The 17,213-nt window shown below is 35.2% G+C and overlaps 1 protein-coding gene across 2 annotated transcripts in view; it reads left to right on the top strand.

Moving 5' to 3' along the window:
* Window positions 1–10,358, top strand: part of LOC140170324 (proprotein convertase subtilisin/kexin type 7-like) — a 73,667-nt gene extending 63,309 nt beyond the window's left edge. For both annotated transcript variants that reach the window (XM_072193691.1, XM_072193692.1), the window contains exons 15-16: window positions 4,367–4,487; window positions 5,245–10,358. In XM_072193691.1, coding sequence (XP_072049792.1) covers window positions 4,367–4,487; window positions 5,245–6,090 — 967 coding nt within the window. In that variant the 3' untranslated portion in view covers window positions 6,091–10,358. The remainder of the gene's footprint in view (window positions 1–4,366; window positions 4,488–5,244) is intronic.
* The last annotated feature ends 6,855 nt before the right edge of the window (window positions 10,359–17,213 follow it).

Raw genomic sequence — 17,213 nt, 5'->3', positions numbered from 1 at the left:
TGTTATATACATGTTAAACTAGTTACTGTTAATGCATTTAGAAAGATTGAATATCAAGAGACACTCTATTTTGAAAATATACTCCCCTAAAATTGCTCCAAAATGTCCGATGACCAATAATCACGACAGGGGTCACCATATTGGAGGCTCTTGGGCTACCAGTAAATATTGTCCGATCTTCCTGAAAATTTTACAGAATACGTTTTTCATCCAACTGAACCATTCTAAGGGGTAGGAGCATGGAATTTCAGACTTTTGTAAAATAAGAACCACCCTAATAATCATATTATTATATGTGGAATTGGATTCGATAATATTTCTATTGCAGTTTAACATGTATCATTGTACATAGCAAAATGGAAACACTCATAACAACTGGTGTATGCACTATCATAGAATATTGCCTACTGTCCATTCCAGAAAAATACAGCACTAATTTTTTGGGATAAAAAGAATATTATCAACTTCCTGCAAATGAAACACAGCTCAAACTTAATTATTCCAGTGCTAACTGGAAATAAAAGTTAAATTTCACTATTTGGCCAAATTTATGAATTAAGGGCCAAAAAGGTGCATTAAGGGTGTTTTTCACATGCTGTGACAATCAAGTTTTAAGACTGACTTGTACAAAGTCTAATTTCAATTTATGCATTCTCATTTTGGAAAAGACATGTTTCATTCTTGTAACCACAAAAAAGCATATACTCAATATTTTGAATGCTTAGACTCGCTCCAAGTCTTTGATTTTTGTGACTCGATTGTCAGGAAACATTCCAAAAATGCATGTTTTTGGCTCTTTTTTTTCAAGAAATTAGTAAAATAGTGAAGCATTTTATTTTATCTCCGGTTAGTACTACATGAATTATTAGTATTGAGCTATGTTTCATTTATCAGAACTTGATAATATATTTTTAATCCCAAAAAATGAGTGCTGTATTTTTCTGGAATGGGGAGTAGTGTGAATTGTCTGTTTTAAATTCCAGAGGCTCATTTGACCTTATCGGTCATACACAAAAACACAATATGTGATAAATCATCTGCAACAAAATTTCAGAATGAAAGCAACTATTCACCGATTTCAGTTTGAAAGAATCAATTAAATCCTAGGTAGTGTGTTGTAGTGTACCCTATTCAAGCTGATTATCATCCCAGGTGCTTAATGCTCTGCGTGCTATCCATATGCTTCAACGGAAAAAATTCAAGTTTTGAAATATTTTCTCAAAATATCAAGAGCTATCTTAAGAACTACTGAACCAATACTAGGCTTGTGTGTACTCATTTTAATGCAATTTTCATGCTGATTCCAAATATGGTCAGGAAAATTTACATTTCTGAAATTTTTGAATTTTTATGACATTTTTGAAACATGTCGTCTGCAGTCGACACCCGTGTGAAGAGAGTTAAAGTCAGTCATTTTTGAGGGGTATTATGTTGCTTGAGGTTTCCAGTGGTATAAAAATCACAACTTTTTTTTCCAGTGGTATAAAAATCACAACTCTTTATACCAGTTTTTTGCCTGAGGTTTCCAGTGCTATAAAATCACATTTTATTTTTGTTGAGAAAAGCTAGGATGAAGCTGTGGATCAGAAAATAGGCTACACCACCATTTAAAATCCACACTCCCCTGGAAGATTTAGCTAAAGTCGACTACAGTGAGAGTATGAGTTTCGAATAGAATAAACAATTTGGGTAACTTCTATTTGAAATACTCACTCTAGCTGTGGAAGATATAGGTACTTGGCACCCCCGGGGATTCAAACCTTAGACCCAGTGGGTGCCACGCACAAGATCATCGACTTGTAGCTACGGGGGTTTGGCTTGCCCGGCCAATTCCCTGGGTATATATGACTTAGGCTGATTGCGTCATGCCCGACACGTTGAATGTATGCATGCGCAGTGATTTTCTTTGTAAGATTTTGCCCTGTTGGAGTTGAGCATGCCTCAATAAAGGAAAATACAGGCCTACAAACCACACTCAACTTGTGGGTTTGGCTTGCCCGGCCAGCGATTCCCTGGGTATATATGACTTCATCTGATTGCATCATGACCGACACGTGCAATGCATGCATGCGCAGTGATTCTCCTTGTAAAGATTTTGTAAGATTTTACCCCGTTAGGGTTAATCTTCCACACAGGGAGTATGAATTTCAAATGGGATTACCTGAATAGTTAATTGACCCATTTGAAATCTACTCCCCTGTGTGGGAGATTCAGATCATGTCTTCCATAGGGGTGTGGATTTCATCTGGAATAGCCTAATAGGTGACCTAACAAAAAGTACAATTTTGTGATGGCTGTATTTTTGTGCTTTTGTTAAAAAATACAATAATTTACAGTAACAATGGCAGTATGAAAATGAGGATTTCAAGGGCCATCAAATTTGGCAAGAGCCAGTGACCCGGCCAATATTGATCGGTCAGTTGATAGACTCTGTAGTGGAAAAAGTGACAAATAAATATAGTTTGACATCCACAACAATATAAATTTTAAATTCAAATTAACAAATAAATATTACTTGCATGATGACATCTATGACAATATATTCTATGGTAGTTTAAAATGAAAATGGTAAATATATATAGCTTGCCATCCATGACAATATACAAAGTTTGAAATGAAAAAAAAAAGACAAATATAATATGACCCAATTTGGTCTACTCAGGGTAAAGTCAGAAATTTTGAAAATTGAGTTACTACTATTTAATACTAACTTGCTCAGTACCTTTAGCTACAATTACTGTAAATACTGATGCTGAATCCCCAGTTGTCTTGAGAACTTGCAAAGTTGTGAACCTTTTATTTGTCCATTTTCTTAATATGTTTTTTATTATTTTTTTCTCCTCACTTTTTGCCTATATATTGCTTCTATTCATTTATCAAATAATTTTCATTTTTGAAATTCACGATATAATACAAATTTTATGACAAATAATTAAAATTTGACATTTTTCACATTTTTGATATATAACAGTCCTCGAAGTAAATTTTATAAATCTAATGATATATTCTTAAAGTGTATGTAGCTGGGAGGAAAAGCAGACAATCAATTGAAATTTTTGACCTTTCATATTGAAGATATGGATTTTTTTCCCAAAAAGACATAATTGATCGTCGGCTTTTCATCCCACCTACATACACTTTAATTATAAATCATCAGATTTATAAAGTTTACATTGTACTTCGAGTACTGTTAAATATCAAAAATATCAATTTGTAATCATTTGCCATAAAATGTGTATTACATTGCGAATTTCAAAAAATCAAAATTATTTAGCGTACATGTAAGACCAGATCTATATGTGGCCAGACAGCTACAGCAATATTCACCTCTGAAATTAAAAAATAAATATCTCTACATGTACAAATAACTTTTGTTTGAGCTCTTGCACTACAATATATAGCTACGTCATACGAAATTACACAGGTTAATTATTCATCCAGCTGTTAAGGCTTATTGGATGGATCACTGTAATTATTACACCAATGGCAATTTTTTAATTTTTGGTTGATCAATATTAAAATAATTATAAATTTATATTACATTTTTTCATCACCATGATTAAATTGTAGTCTGGGTCACATCGTCATATCAGAATCATATTTTTTCTCGTTTTATTATCATTATCTGATTTTTGAAACTGATATGTTTTAGTTATTAGATATTTTGCAAGCATGATGTGTGTATCATTTTGGATTGGTATGAGTTAAAAGTATCTTTGGAACTTTCCCCTTACCAATATAGTGTATCTGATGCCTACTGTGCTAGACGCTGTCCTATATTTTCATTCAAAATGTTCCTATTAGGCAAAAAAAACAAGTTTGTTTCCTGTAGCGCACGCATTACGTTTTTGACGGCTTATTTTGTGGATTAGATTTTTTTCACTTTTCAATGAAAAATCGCAAAAAATAATATAAAACACTACTGGAATAAACATTTACACATTACACAACAAATGAGCGTAGTGAAAAAACTACTGGAGTAAACATCACACATTTTTTTAAATACCTTTTTTAATCTGCAGGTTGAAAGGAGATCATAAATATGAATATACATCATTATATAAATATTCTTGAATATGAAGAAATATGATTTTGTGTGTGTGTGTCGGAGAGACCCACTGTAAATTCCCATTCCAATTTGCAGCATAAAAGGTATTTTTGTCATGTTGTCATTTGAAAAAAGCAAAAAAAAAATGCATTTAGATTTGACTTTTTTGAGCGGTTACAGGAAACAAACATGTTTTTGTGTGTTTTTTTGCCTTATTTCTATATTTTTGAAAGGGCTGGCTTGAAACCTTGAGAAAGTGAAAAGTTTTTCAGCAGAAGTTAATACAAATTATACCTTTTGAATGTGTCTTTTCTACAGAATGGTTGAGGAAGCTATGAGTGGGAATCACCTTGGAGATAATCTAACAGAGCCATGTTCATTTTATTGGACCAACACATATGGGGAAGAAGCTAATTTACTTACAATTAAATCCATCCGGGTAAGTTATCATGTTTATTTGTGGGGATTGTGTGTCCTTCCTAATGGTTAGTGTACTCGGCTTTGGCGTATGAGGTCCCGAGTTCAATTCCCAGCAGTATTAGAATCTAAATTGGCAACATCTGTGATGTAGATAAAGTTGAGAGCAGTTTTCCTCATTTTTTTGCCGAATTTTTCATGTAAAAAAATACCTGACTATAAAAATCCTTCACTTTTAGGCAATTCATACACAATTTTAATTAAACTGAATTTTAAATCACTGAATGGGCTTTTAATTTATGGATTTACTTTGCCCAGTATATCACAGATGGGACCAGTAATACTAATGTATTCCGGGATTCCAACTTTAAAACCTCAATTAAAATTTATACTCCCTTTGTGGGAGATTAAGGTCATGTCTTCCATAGGAGGTGTATGGATTTCAACTATAATAGCCCATTTTGTTAAGCAGGGGTGTGAGAGTTCAGCTACTTAGATGAGTTCAGCTATTTTTATTTCCAAAATTTATGCGGTTTCTTTTATTTTCAGCCCATATTTGGCATTTTTACACTGATTTTACACTGTTTTTCAGCAATTTTAGTAATTGTCCTCTTTGTTTTGCCTGAGGCCTCACACACCCCAGGTTAAGAGGCCCAAGCATACATTAAATAGGATGATGACTGCACAGAAACATCAATAGTCATTTCAGTTTGTTTTGATATTTAACAAACATGACAAGAATAATAACATTTCATGTATGTCTCTATTTCATATTTCAGTTACTCTGCCTTGTCAGTGGTTTTCTACTACTGGCAGCTGTCTACTATTCCATAGAACAAGCATTCTGCAACGAAGAAGATAAACAAGAGTGTACAAAGGTCACTGCAGACGACACAAACAACTCAGTAATGCCCCCATCAACAGACACTAATGGGGAGAGAACTAGACTGCTGGAAGAGATTCCTCTTCAAGATTTAGACGGTGGCCTGGAAGAGGTCATTACGGATTTTGCAAATTCTCGATGTGATGGACCAGAAAGTGTGGACGTTGGTGGTATAAGAGAGGGTATGATTTATAACAACTCATTAGGTCAAAGTTCACACGGTGAAAGGTCACAAGCTGATACAACTCAATTATCATGTGCTGCAATGGAAACTGTTGTTATGGATACGAATAAAGTGCAATCTGTGAATAATACTAATAGTAATGATGCTGATGGGGAACTGAGCATGCTCAGAAACAGTATGAACGCATCGGAATCATGTTGTATTGAGGATAATGCCAACAATGAGAAGACTGTTATACAGTCTCCGTCATTGGCTGTTGAATCTAGGATTAGCAGTACTCCACCAATCACAACGAGTCTTCCATGTGAGGTTGGTGGTGATGTGAAGGAAAACACGCACAACTTGGATCATGTAGTATTATCTTCAACAATCTCTCCAGATTATGATAGTTCTTCTAGTGTGGATGTTTGGGTAAATGAACACCAGCCATTCAAATGTTCTCCAGATATGCCGCAAGATACATCGTCATCATCATCACTAGGATTTCAAGTGGTAGAGTTAACAGCAGAAATAGAAGAACAACATAGTGAATCTAATGCTCCGCCATTTCTACAATAATGCCCTGCAGGGCAAAAAAATTGTTTTTCATAAGATTGCTTAATCTATTAAAAATAATCTTGTATGCCCTTTGGGCCCGGCCCCCCCAACTCAACCCAAAAATTGGCAACCATGAGAGTTACCAAATAGCGCAGAAAAGGGGTACTTTTTTTACCCATAGCAAGGACCGCAAAATTGGCAAAATAGGCGGTATTTAATTTGGACTTTCCACAAAATTTGGATAAAAGGTGTACTTGAGAAAATGCAATAATTTTATGCCAATATTTAGTGTCATTGAAAAGGGGTGTTTGAAATTCTAGTCATTGAAAACCACAAAAAAGGGGTTGTTTTTGGCCAAATTTTGTCCTTGATTTTGCATGAAAAAGGGGGGTAAATTTGATGAAAAATCATTGCAAAGGGGGCCTTTGAAAGATTTGGTAACTCTCATGGTTGCCAACTTTTATGTTGAGTTGGGGGGGGGGGCCCTTGGGTCGCTATTAATAGCATTTTATACTTACCCTGTATTGTTTCCAATAAATGCCCCTGATCTAATCAATCCCCCCTGCATGTTTCTCAATGATAATGTAGAAAATGCAGAAATTTCCATGCCATACTATGTGAGTAAGCCTAAAACTGGCATTTGGTGCGTGTCTGATATCGCAAAATTACATGGACAAAACCTTCTATCCAGTTGCCAAATTATAGTACAGCTTGCAGATAGCACATTGCTTGTTGTTGCTATCTTGGATTTGAACCGGGAGTCAGATTTTGCTTTTGGTGGTGATTTGTAAGCTTTTTTCATTGAAAAATTGCCACTAATAAACATCCCTTTTAAACAACTTCATGCGTAAGGTGTTTATTAGAACAATATGGTATTGTATGGGGATATTCCAATTGAAATCAATACACCCCCTATGGAAGACATGACCTTGATCTTCCACACAGGGAGTGTGAATTATAAATAGGGTTTACCTGAATGGGTGACTGCATTTGAAGTCTACACCCCCTGTGTGGGAGATTAAGGTCATGCCTTCCATAGGGGGTGTATGGAATACAACTGGAATAGCCTTTTTGTTGAGGTTATGGGATACTCTTGCTTCTTTATGTACATCATTTCTAATTTAATTTAATGTTTTTTGTTTACTTTACAACTCATAAGTGTTCAAAATGAAAGTAATTGTATCGTCGCCTGCATCACATACTGTCGTATCACAAAAGGCTGCCTTGTGTGATTTGTATTATCATTGTTATATTTCATAATGTTATTTTATATTTCAACATGCATTTTCTTTTATGAATGGACATGAGGTTGTAATATTGTGGCAATACCTCAAAACTACTATATAAAGTTAACTTTACAGTATATCTCATCACAATAAGATGACAATAAAAAAAATCACAAAAGGCAGCATTTTGAGATACAACAGTATGTGAAGCAGACGACGAAATGACATTGTTTTTAAATGGTCTTATAGTCTGCTTCTGGTTGTTTGAGGAAAGTTCTAAATGTAAATTGAAAAGCATGCTGTTTTTATGGATCTTTATTGTCAGAGTGTGCACAATATTTTTGGTTCAATTGTTTTGTTTGATATGAATATGAATGAAGATTTTGGTTGAGAATGTTGTAAATGTGAGACATGTGCATGAGTGGACACAATGGGCCATCCAAGTTGAAATCCATACACCCCCTATGGAAAACATTACCTTAATCTTTCACACAGGGGTGCAGACTTCAAATGGAGCCATACAATATGTAACTCAATTTGAAATACATACTGCCTGTGTAGGAGATTAAGTTCATGTCTTCCATAGGGGGTGTATGGATTTTAACTGGAATAGCCCAATGGTTGAATGGACAGTAGTTTATAGATTTAATAGGAAATTGTAGCATTGTGAAAAGGTCAAAGAGCAATGGACCTCAACCATTGTCCGAAATAGGTAACAGAATTAAGTATCGATCTCTTCCTAACTAAACAGTGAGTGTGGAGTTAGTGATCCTGTCAACTGAATACCTGAGTGGAAGAAGGGCCCAACTCCATCAAAACTGTTTTTGAGATATTAAGAAAAAACTTAATATTTGGAAAAGGGGACCTTTAATACATGAACATAGAGTATCGCATACATTCAAAAAGGATGTTTCTATTGGCAACGGTACTGGTCTTAATACGAGCTGGAGTTCGGCCTTCTTCCACTTATATACTGCAAGTGCCAGTTCCGTAAGCAGATGTGTTATAAATAGCTACAGAAATTTGGTAATTATCCATTAATTGCACAAGTAGAAGCATGTAATATGTTAGCAAGAAAGTTAATTGCAGTGAAAAGCAGATTTCATGGATGAACAAAATTCCTCTTTAACCCAATATACGTGGAAGACTATTTAGAGAGTGGATTTTGGCTCATCTTTCACACACAAGGAAGAACAGTCTGCTGGCAATAAAATGCTGGGTCTAACTCATTTTTGTACAAAATTGGAGTTGGGCCCTTCTTCCACTCAGATATTCAATTGATAATAGTAATACCTGTATAAAATAAAGTTTACTCCAAACACATGTGGAAATATGGTAAGTGTATGACTGTATGTTATTTCATACACATGCTTTCATGATTAAATACGCTTTCTAAATTTCCAATGCATTTTGAAAAATACATTTGCAATGCATTTGCACAGATAACCTCATTTTGGGGGTCAGATGGTGGATTCATGAGGCAATTTTAGGCCTACAATATAAAATCATAGTAAATAGAAAAGTGGGCATGCATGTTAATGTAGTTACTGATCAGTGTGTTCAAAACTTTTCTACATTTAAATTTTGCCAATCATGTTCAGAGGGAGTATGTGTATCAAAGAGAATAAGTCAATTAGGTAACTTCATTTGAAATAATCATTCCAGTTGTGAAAGATAGGTAAACCCGTATACAGGGGAGAATAGGTTTAAAAATAATTAACAACATAGGCAATTTTATTTGAAAAACATGCTCCCTCTGTGATTTCAAATTTAACCAATCATGGTCATTTGATTCTGTCTTTCATGTGAAATTTATACAATCAGGGTCTGTTGTAAAACAAGATAATAGTTTGATGATTTTTATTTTTTTCCTGTGCGTAAAAGATTTTACTGCTAGTTTTTGTTGTTGTTGCTGCTATCAGGGATGTATCTTAACCCCATGGTCACTACCAGTCTCTAAGATCTAATTTGATTGGTTACAAAGAGGGCTGTACCATGCATTGAGCCAATCAGAGAGATGGTAAGAATAGTCAGTAGGGCTGAAGTTGATTAAGCTTAAAATTGCTCAAAGATCTAAAAGCTCTAGTTTTATTGGTTACTCAGATGATTATGATCACATAATTAACCAATCATGAGTACTGTAAGAAAGGTAGTAGCACTCATAGGTTAGCACCAGCCAATGGCTTGTAACTGTGTGTCAGGCTGGTTAAATTGCCAAAAATGACATGCTCTACTGACTTGTATTGTTAAGCTCCCCCTCTACGTTCTGGGTAAAAACTGTCCATCAGGGCTAGAATATTGTAGAAACATGATTCTTGCAAACGTTTGCGAGAATCGTTTGCTTCTCATCCAGTCTTTGCTGTTAAACATCAGAAGTGTATGAGAATCATGCAAATTTGAATCTGCGCGAGAATCAATGTGTGCATTATCATAATTCTATAGACCTGAACTTTGGTTTGTACCTGCTGACTGACTATAACCCCCCCCCAAAAAAAAAAACCCAGTTGAGATACACCCCTGACTACTGTGTGTGAGTGTTAAAGCTATGTATATGTATGCATGATAAAAGGGGCATTGTTAGTAGCATTATGTGATATGTTCAACATAACTATTCTAGTTGAAATATACACAGGGGGTGTATGGAGTTCAATTGGAATAGCCTAATGTTGAAGCTATGTACATGCATGATGAAAGGGGCATTGTTAGTAGCATTATGTGATGCGTTCAACATACATGTGATTATGTAACTATTCTAGTTGAAATCAGCACAGGGGTGTATGGATTTCAACTGGAATAGCCCAACATTGAAGCTGTGTATGCATGACGAAAAGGGCATTTTTGGCAGCATTATGTGATGCGTTCAACATTAGTGAATCGTTTGTCAAATAATTTATATTTTCCTGGTTTTATTTGTTTGTTTTCCATTTTGTAGTTTTTGCCTATTTAACAGGCTATAAAATATGTGTAATTTATTGCATAGAACAACTCCATTTCAATTCAACTCTGTGATTCCTGGGAGGTGGATTTTTAGTGTTGGGCGACATGCACTTTTCTGCAGCCAACTAGTTGTGACTTCCACTAAGTCGCTGACTTTTGGCAGAACAATTAGGCTACAGGCCCGGCGATTAGATCACACATCACATATAATGCATAAATATTCATGAGGTTATGAATTCATTTTAGGGTGATCTGGTTTGGTAAATCAGAGGTAACTTACTTGAAATTGTGATTTGGCTATTCCTGTTGAAATCCATACCCCCTGTGGAAGATATGACCTTAATCTCCCATGCAGGGAGCGTAGATAGATTTTAAATAGAGTCACCCATTCAGGTGTGGTCAGGGAAACTGGTGACGTGTAAATGATGCATTTCTTATAATTATATACATGTAACATCCATAACTTGGACAAATTGAATATAAAAAGTTCATAAAATAGTCAGAAATATCACATATGATTTAATATTTCCAGTAGATGTCCTACTCCCCCTCCCTACCTAACCTGATACATCTCATAAATTTATGAACAATGCTATCCTGCTTTATTCTGTTTTTAAATGTTTTCAAGAGCTAGAAATGCTACCTAATTCAAATACAAGTTACAACTCATAAAGTTGGTGTAAACTTGGGGACCGTTCACAAACACTTGTAAGGGGGTGGCCTGATGCGAAAAATCCCCCCCCCCCTTTACAGACCTCATCAATTTCAGGGCCCCCTTTTTGACATGAAAATTATGGGTCAACCCCATAGAAAAGCCTATAAACTCAATTTTTCCAGGAAAATTTTTGGTCATTTTTTCAGGGCCCCCCTTAGGAGGGTCAAAATTTTCAGCCCCCCCCCTTTTTTTGCATCAGCCCCCCCCCCTTACAAGTGTTTGTGAACGGTCCCTTAGCTGCCTTGGTGGAGTCATGATGAAGAAAGTTAAACACTTACTTACTCAAAGCATAAATTTGCTCATCTCAGAGCTTTCGAAATGTGTTGCTATTCACCGTAGAAGTGATGTATTTTTGAATGTATTGCCCTGCACTAGACATATGATGTATCACACCATTGGTTATCAAAGAATATTATTAAAAATGGAAAATATGACACAACATTCAATGGGGGAGTAACACAAAACATATATTGTTTATATGTTTTGTGTTACTCCCCCATTGGATGTTGTGTCATATTTTCCCTGTTTTTAATTTTATCCATTGCTAGTGTGACACTATTGTATCCTTTTGGATCTATCCTTTGGTTCCCCGCTGGTCAGTTGAAACAGATTTTTCCTGTTTTTATATCAAAGAATAGTCATAAAGACCTGGATAAATGATAAATTTCACATTATGAAGAGTCCGTGTACGTTTCTCTTGCACCTGTATAAGTGTCTTTGAAAAGAGCAGCATTGTATTCAAATCTATGATTGCAGACATACACAGACATGACAGGCGATGAATGCAGCCTAGTATAATAGAGAGTTCCCGTGTTTTGGGTTACCCGCCATCTTGGAGGGAAACCTAAACTCCGTTTACAATTTTCAGAATACCAACACTCGCGCAATAATTAGCAAATGTTATTTTGTAGAATGTAGCACCACTAGGTTCATTGACCAAATCAAAGGAATGAGGAATACGGCGGTGCGAATCACGTTATAAACACTATTGTAGTCCGTTCCGCTTGAAAACACGGGAACTCTCTATAGTGCAGAGCAATACATTCAAAAATTGTTTTCGCCTATCAATTGGTAATTAATCCTGTTACATCACTATTTCATCGTGATTTCCTTGTTATTGGACTGGTGTTACAAGCATCAACCTAGTGAACAAGGAATTAGTGAACACATTCTCTCAGATGAGCAAATTTATGCTTTGTGTACTACACCCCTCAATAAATTTGTGTCTATTTTTGCATTTTTCTCAAAAACTAATAACACAGTTGTAACAAAAGTTGTGTATGATAGGGGCAAGGAATCCAATTATTACACTGAAATTTGAGTGACCCAAGACAAGCGGTTCGTTATTTATGACAAGAAATAAGGTACCGCTAGGATGTACCTCATTTCCTATCATATATATACTAAACCGCATGTCTTGAGTCACTGAAACTTCAGTGTAGTAATTGGATTCCTTGCCCCAATAATATACATAACTTTTGTTACCAGTGTGTTATTATTTTTTAAAAAAAATGCAAAAATAGTCATGAAGTTATTACCACAACTTAGCCTGCTTGCTGCATATTTTATTACAATTTTAATTGTTGATACAAGAATCTTGCCACTGATTTTTAATTCTTGACAACTAACTGTAAGATTTCTGCTGCTGAAATGTTAGTGATTATGATGAGTATAGTGATTTATTGATAAATATAGTGACGATTAAGTATTATTAGTAAAACATAGATTTGTATTAAGATATATACAAGAAATGTAATAAATTTAAGAGGACAAAATATGTTTGAATATTGTTTTCCTATTTTTGAATTATTATTTTATGTTGTTTGTCCCCTTATTATAATACAGATTACAGAGTGATTCAAAATCATTTTCCTACCAGCTAATTTATTAGTAGTAGGCCTTATTTGTCCAAAATTCTGTGCGCAATAGCTTCAAGAAGGGGGGGATTATGTATCCTTAGCTCTGGGCACCACAACCCCGGCCCTAGCGACCCCGGCCCTAGCTACGGCACTGCCCGCGTCTAAGATATTCTCGGGTGGGTGGGGGGCAGTAGGGGCGCCAATTTTGTTTCTTGCCCCGGGCGCTACCAACCCTCGTTACGCCACTGATTTATTTAAATGAAGCGCCTAAAGCCAGGTGGGTGATAAAGAAGTGTACATTGACAGATAAAGCCTCTTTTATAGACTTCAGACCCGCATAAGCACACATTGGGATACGTGAGAACAATGGTATCACTTTACACATGACTGCCCTTACACATGACTGTTGCATGGTCACTTATTGATACTCGCCCTGTTGTGTAAAGCACAATAAATACTGTCGGATCATTAGATATATAAAATTTACTTCGAGGACTGTTAAATATCAAAAATATCAATTTTTAATCATTTGCCATAAAATGTGTATTACATTGAGAATTTCAAAATGCAATTCGATATGTTTGAATGTGCTCCAATGTCCCACAATAAATACTGTCGGATCAGTGGTACCTCTTTTATGAATAGCCTGTAGGAAAATCAAATCGGCATCAAAGGAACAAAGCATTACCTAATCTATTGCCACTCTGTGTTTATAAAAGCTCTTTGCTTGAAACAGTGATATTCACATGAAAATAGCCCATGCAAACTCTATCATGAACCAAAATACACATGTAATATAGATCTAAATTTGAGTGATGTGTAAGAACTGATGATCAAATCTATCCATTTTAACAAAATGTACTGACACCTTAATATCATGCTCTGAACATAGATAGTGAAGGAGTATTGAAGCATTAAATTTTGACACCTCAATTTCATGCCCAGAAGCATATTGTTTTCAGCACTCAAATACAAATTTATTGCCTTGGTTTTTTTAGCGTTTCGACAGTATTTTTGTGGGACATGAGAGCACATCAGACATATCGAATTGCATTCTGAATACGAAGAATATCAAATAATTTTCATTTTTTGAAATTCACGATATAATACAAATTTTATGACATTATTAAAATTTGATATTTTTACATTTTTGATATATAATAGTCCTCGAAGTAAATTGTATAAATGTAATGATATATTCTTAAAGTGTATGTAGCTGGGAGGAAAAGCCGACGATTAATTGAAAATTTTGACCTTTCATATTGAAGATATGGATTTTTTTTCCCAAAACGGCCTTTTTTATTTTGGCGTTTTGGAAAAAAATCCATATCTTCAATACGAAAGGTCAAAATTTTCAATTGATCGTCGGCTTTTCATCCCACCTACATACACTTTAAGTATAAATCATCAGATTTATAAAGTTTACTTTAGTACTGTTAAGTATCAAAAATATCAATTTTTAATAATGTGAATTACATTGCGAATTAAAAAAAAAAATCAAAATTATTTGATATCAGAAGGACAATCTTCGTATTCAGAACGCAATTCGATATGCCTGATGTGCTCTCATGTCCCACGAAAAATACTGTCAAAATGCTCATTCCAGATCCCTTAAGCTCTAAAGAATTCAAAAGGACATTGATCTATCCATGGTATTTGCACAAATATATGTGGTCAAAATTTTCACAAATCGTTAAAAAGTTTATAATAATGATAATAATCTAAAGTTGCCCTGGATCAAATTAGAATACTGTTGACTATAGCCACTGCTCAGTGATTCGTATAGTTTATGTTGTTTGGTCCAAGTTTGTATGACAATTCGTACCAATTTTGCCTTGAAAATCAATGAATAGGCCCTAGAGAAGTTGAAAGAAGATAAAAAAAAACCCAAATGAAATCGTTATTTCACAAATGCATGAACATGACCTTCTGCTTTGATTTAAACAGATTTTATCTATATCTATAACAAGAAGAGTCTTTCAAAAAGACCCAGTTCACGGATCAGGTTTGTTCTAACTTTCCATTTTCATATCTAACCAACTCTTCACTGAGCGTACAATAAATTAGTGATTTGAGGCATAATGATACCTACATCCTGACTCTGGCTTATATACTATATACTAGTAACTCTCCATCCAGCAAGAAACTCATTGAAATACAAAATTTCAAATCAATATCACTATCATAGGCCTACTGAAATCCAATTTATATACCATGCAGATAATAACCTTGGCCCAATAATTATTAAGGTTCCAATTGAGGCGTGGGTATGGGCGAACTTGAAGTAGGCCTACGGGTATCTGGAGCCGGAGAGGGGAAGCAATCACAGTGGCAGGTAGTCACTGGGTCGCCGAGTGCAAATATGTATTTAGTTTGGAAGGTTCGTGTTTGATTTAAATTTTGGGGCGTTTTTCCAAAATTTGATATTTTTGGTGATATTTCAAAAAAGCGACATGCCAAAGACAACTCTTTGGGCACATAGTTTGTTATTGTTATTGCAGTTCATTTCCACATACCTACGTTACCATTTGCTTTGGTGATTTACTAATATATATTTTGTGACTGCAATTTGGAGTTTTCAACGCGTTTTAAGCTTATCGTGAAATTAACACGCTACTTAGTCACGCTACTTTTAGAATTTTACCTGATCGTCGGCTTTTGCAGGCAACAGAATGCAGATTGGCTCACGATAGATGTCGTATTCCTCTTTGTGGGTCACTTGATGGTAAAGTTACTTTGAATTCCTTGTAACAACATACAAATTTGCGTCTGGAAACCGGGTCTGGAACTGATTTTGGAACAGCTATAGCTTCAGCGCCGTATCAAATCTCATAAAAAGGCCACGACTGGCGAGTATGTTTTTATGTTTCCCGCACGAAAGCTTGCGTCAACATCTATACTATACTTCTTTGGAAACGTTGACCTTTGACCATTCTTCGTAAATGCCCTGCTATGACCTTGATATGTAGACTTGATTGGGTACTGTAAAAGCAGCCACTTTACTGAGTTGCTTAGCACCTGGTCAGTAGATAATCCTGCAGGGATACAGTCAGTAGTTTAACATTGCGTGAGCATGGTGAAAGACCCATTATTGATTAGGCGCGGATATTAAAAGCACATGTCCTTTGCGTGCATAGCAGAAAACTATAATAGAATGTTTGGAATTTTCTAACTAAAATAGGCCTACTAACTGCATTCTGCATTCTGCATTTATTTATTTATTTATTTATTTATTTATTTATTTATTTATTTATTTATTTATTTATTTATTTATTTATTTATTTATTTGGTAGAATAGCAAGTAATTCGTAATATTCCATGATTCATCGGTTTATTATTGATCGTCGATAACTTGAAAACTTGATTGATTGATCGATTGATAGTCATTTCACATTATATAGGCCCAATGGAACGTCTATTAATTTTGAATAGCATCGTACATTAGATAAATAGGCCTATCAGTATTGATTTATTCTATTCAGCAATATAAAGGATTACTATCAAACTTCTCACAGCTGATAGACAGTTGACTTAGTGGTAACGCACTGAGTTTTATAAAAGGGAGGTCCCGGGTTCGATTCCCAGCTCTGCCTATTATTTTCAAGGCTGAGAAAAAAAATGCAATTTCTGAACTGCAAACCTATTTAGCGCGCGATCTGAGCTGGTCCTTTTCTGGTGGCTGTGTCTGTTACAGGCACACTCCCTCTGAAATCCAAACCAGGTTCACGCCAATTACACATCCCTTAAGATAAGCAAACATTACTGGGTAGATAACAGGAACTAAATTTCGTCAGTTGGAAGTAATTGAGTAAATCGCCTGTATCAAAATAGCAGTGTATTTTTCATATGTGCAGTAATATGCTCAGTCCTATCACAGAATAAACAATAGCATTGACCTTACCCACCAATCAGTAAAGCCTATTATAATCATGTGATGGCTCAATCCAATAGTAAACATGCTTAAAAAAAAGGCAAAAAAAAATAGTCCTGGCTGCCATTGTCTCAATACAAGATAAGATGTGCTAAAAAGTCCTTGTCATGTGGGGCAGGATTAGATAAAGGGATACAACCCTGGGTATGAGACATTAGGAATTATTTCCTAGCCTCTTAACCACAGGGTTGATGGGCTACAATAACTATTCAAGACACAGTGTATTGTAAGGGATAAACTGTGCATATGAGATATGGGTTCAAGTAGGGGAAATGTTCACTCCGTGAAAAGATATAAAGTTGTAAATATGGCAGAATATTGAAGAAATAAACTCGTATGATTTGCAAATAATAGGCTAAAGTAGAAACATAGGTCATTCAATCCCGAGGTCATTGTAAATTTGTGTCAATATCTGGGGGAGCGATCTACATATAAGGATAAAGGGTCTATAGTAGGTCTATACTTTAGCGCCTAGT

Source organism: Amphiura filiformis, chromosome 14 (genome assembly GCF_039555335.1).
Source record: "Amphiura filiformis chromosome 14, Afil_fr2py, whole genome shotgun sequence".
NCBI classification, from domain to species: Eukaryota; Metazoa; Echinodermata; class Ophiuroidea; order Amphilepidida; family Amphiuridae; genus Amphiura; species Amphiura filiformis.
Note: the sequence above shows the minus strand (reverse complement) of the source record. Positions and strands in the feature narration are given on the sequence as shown.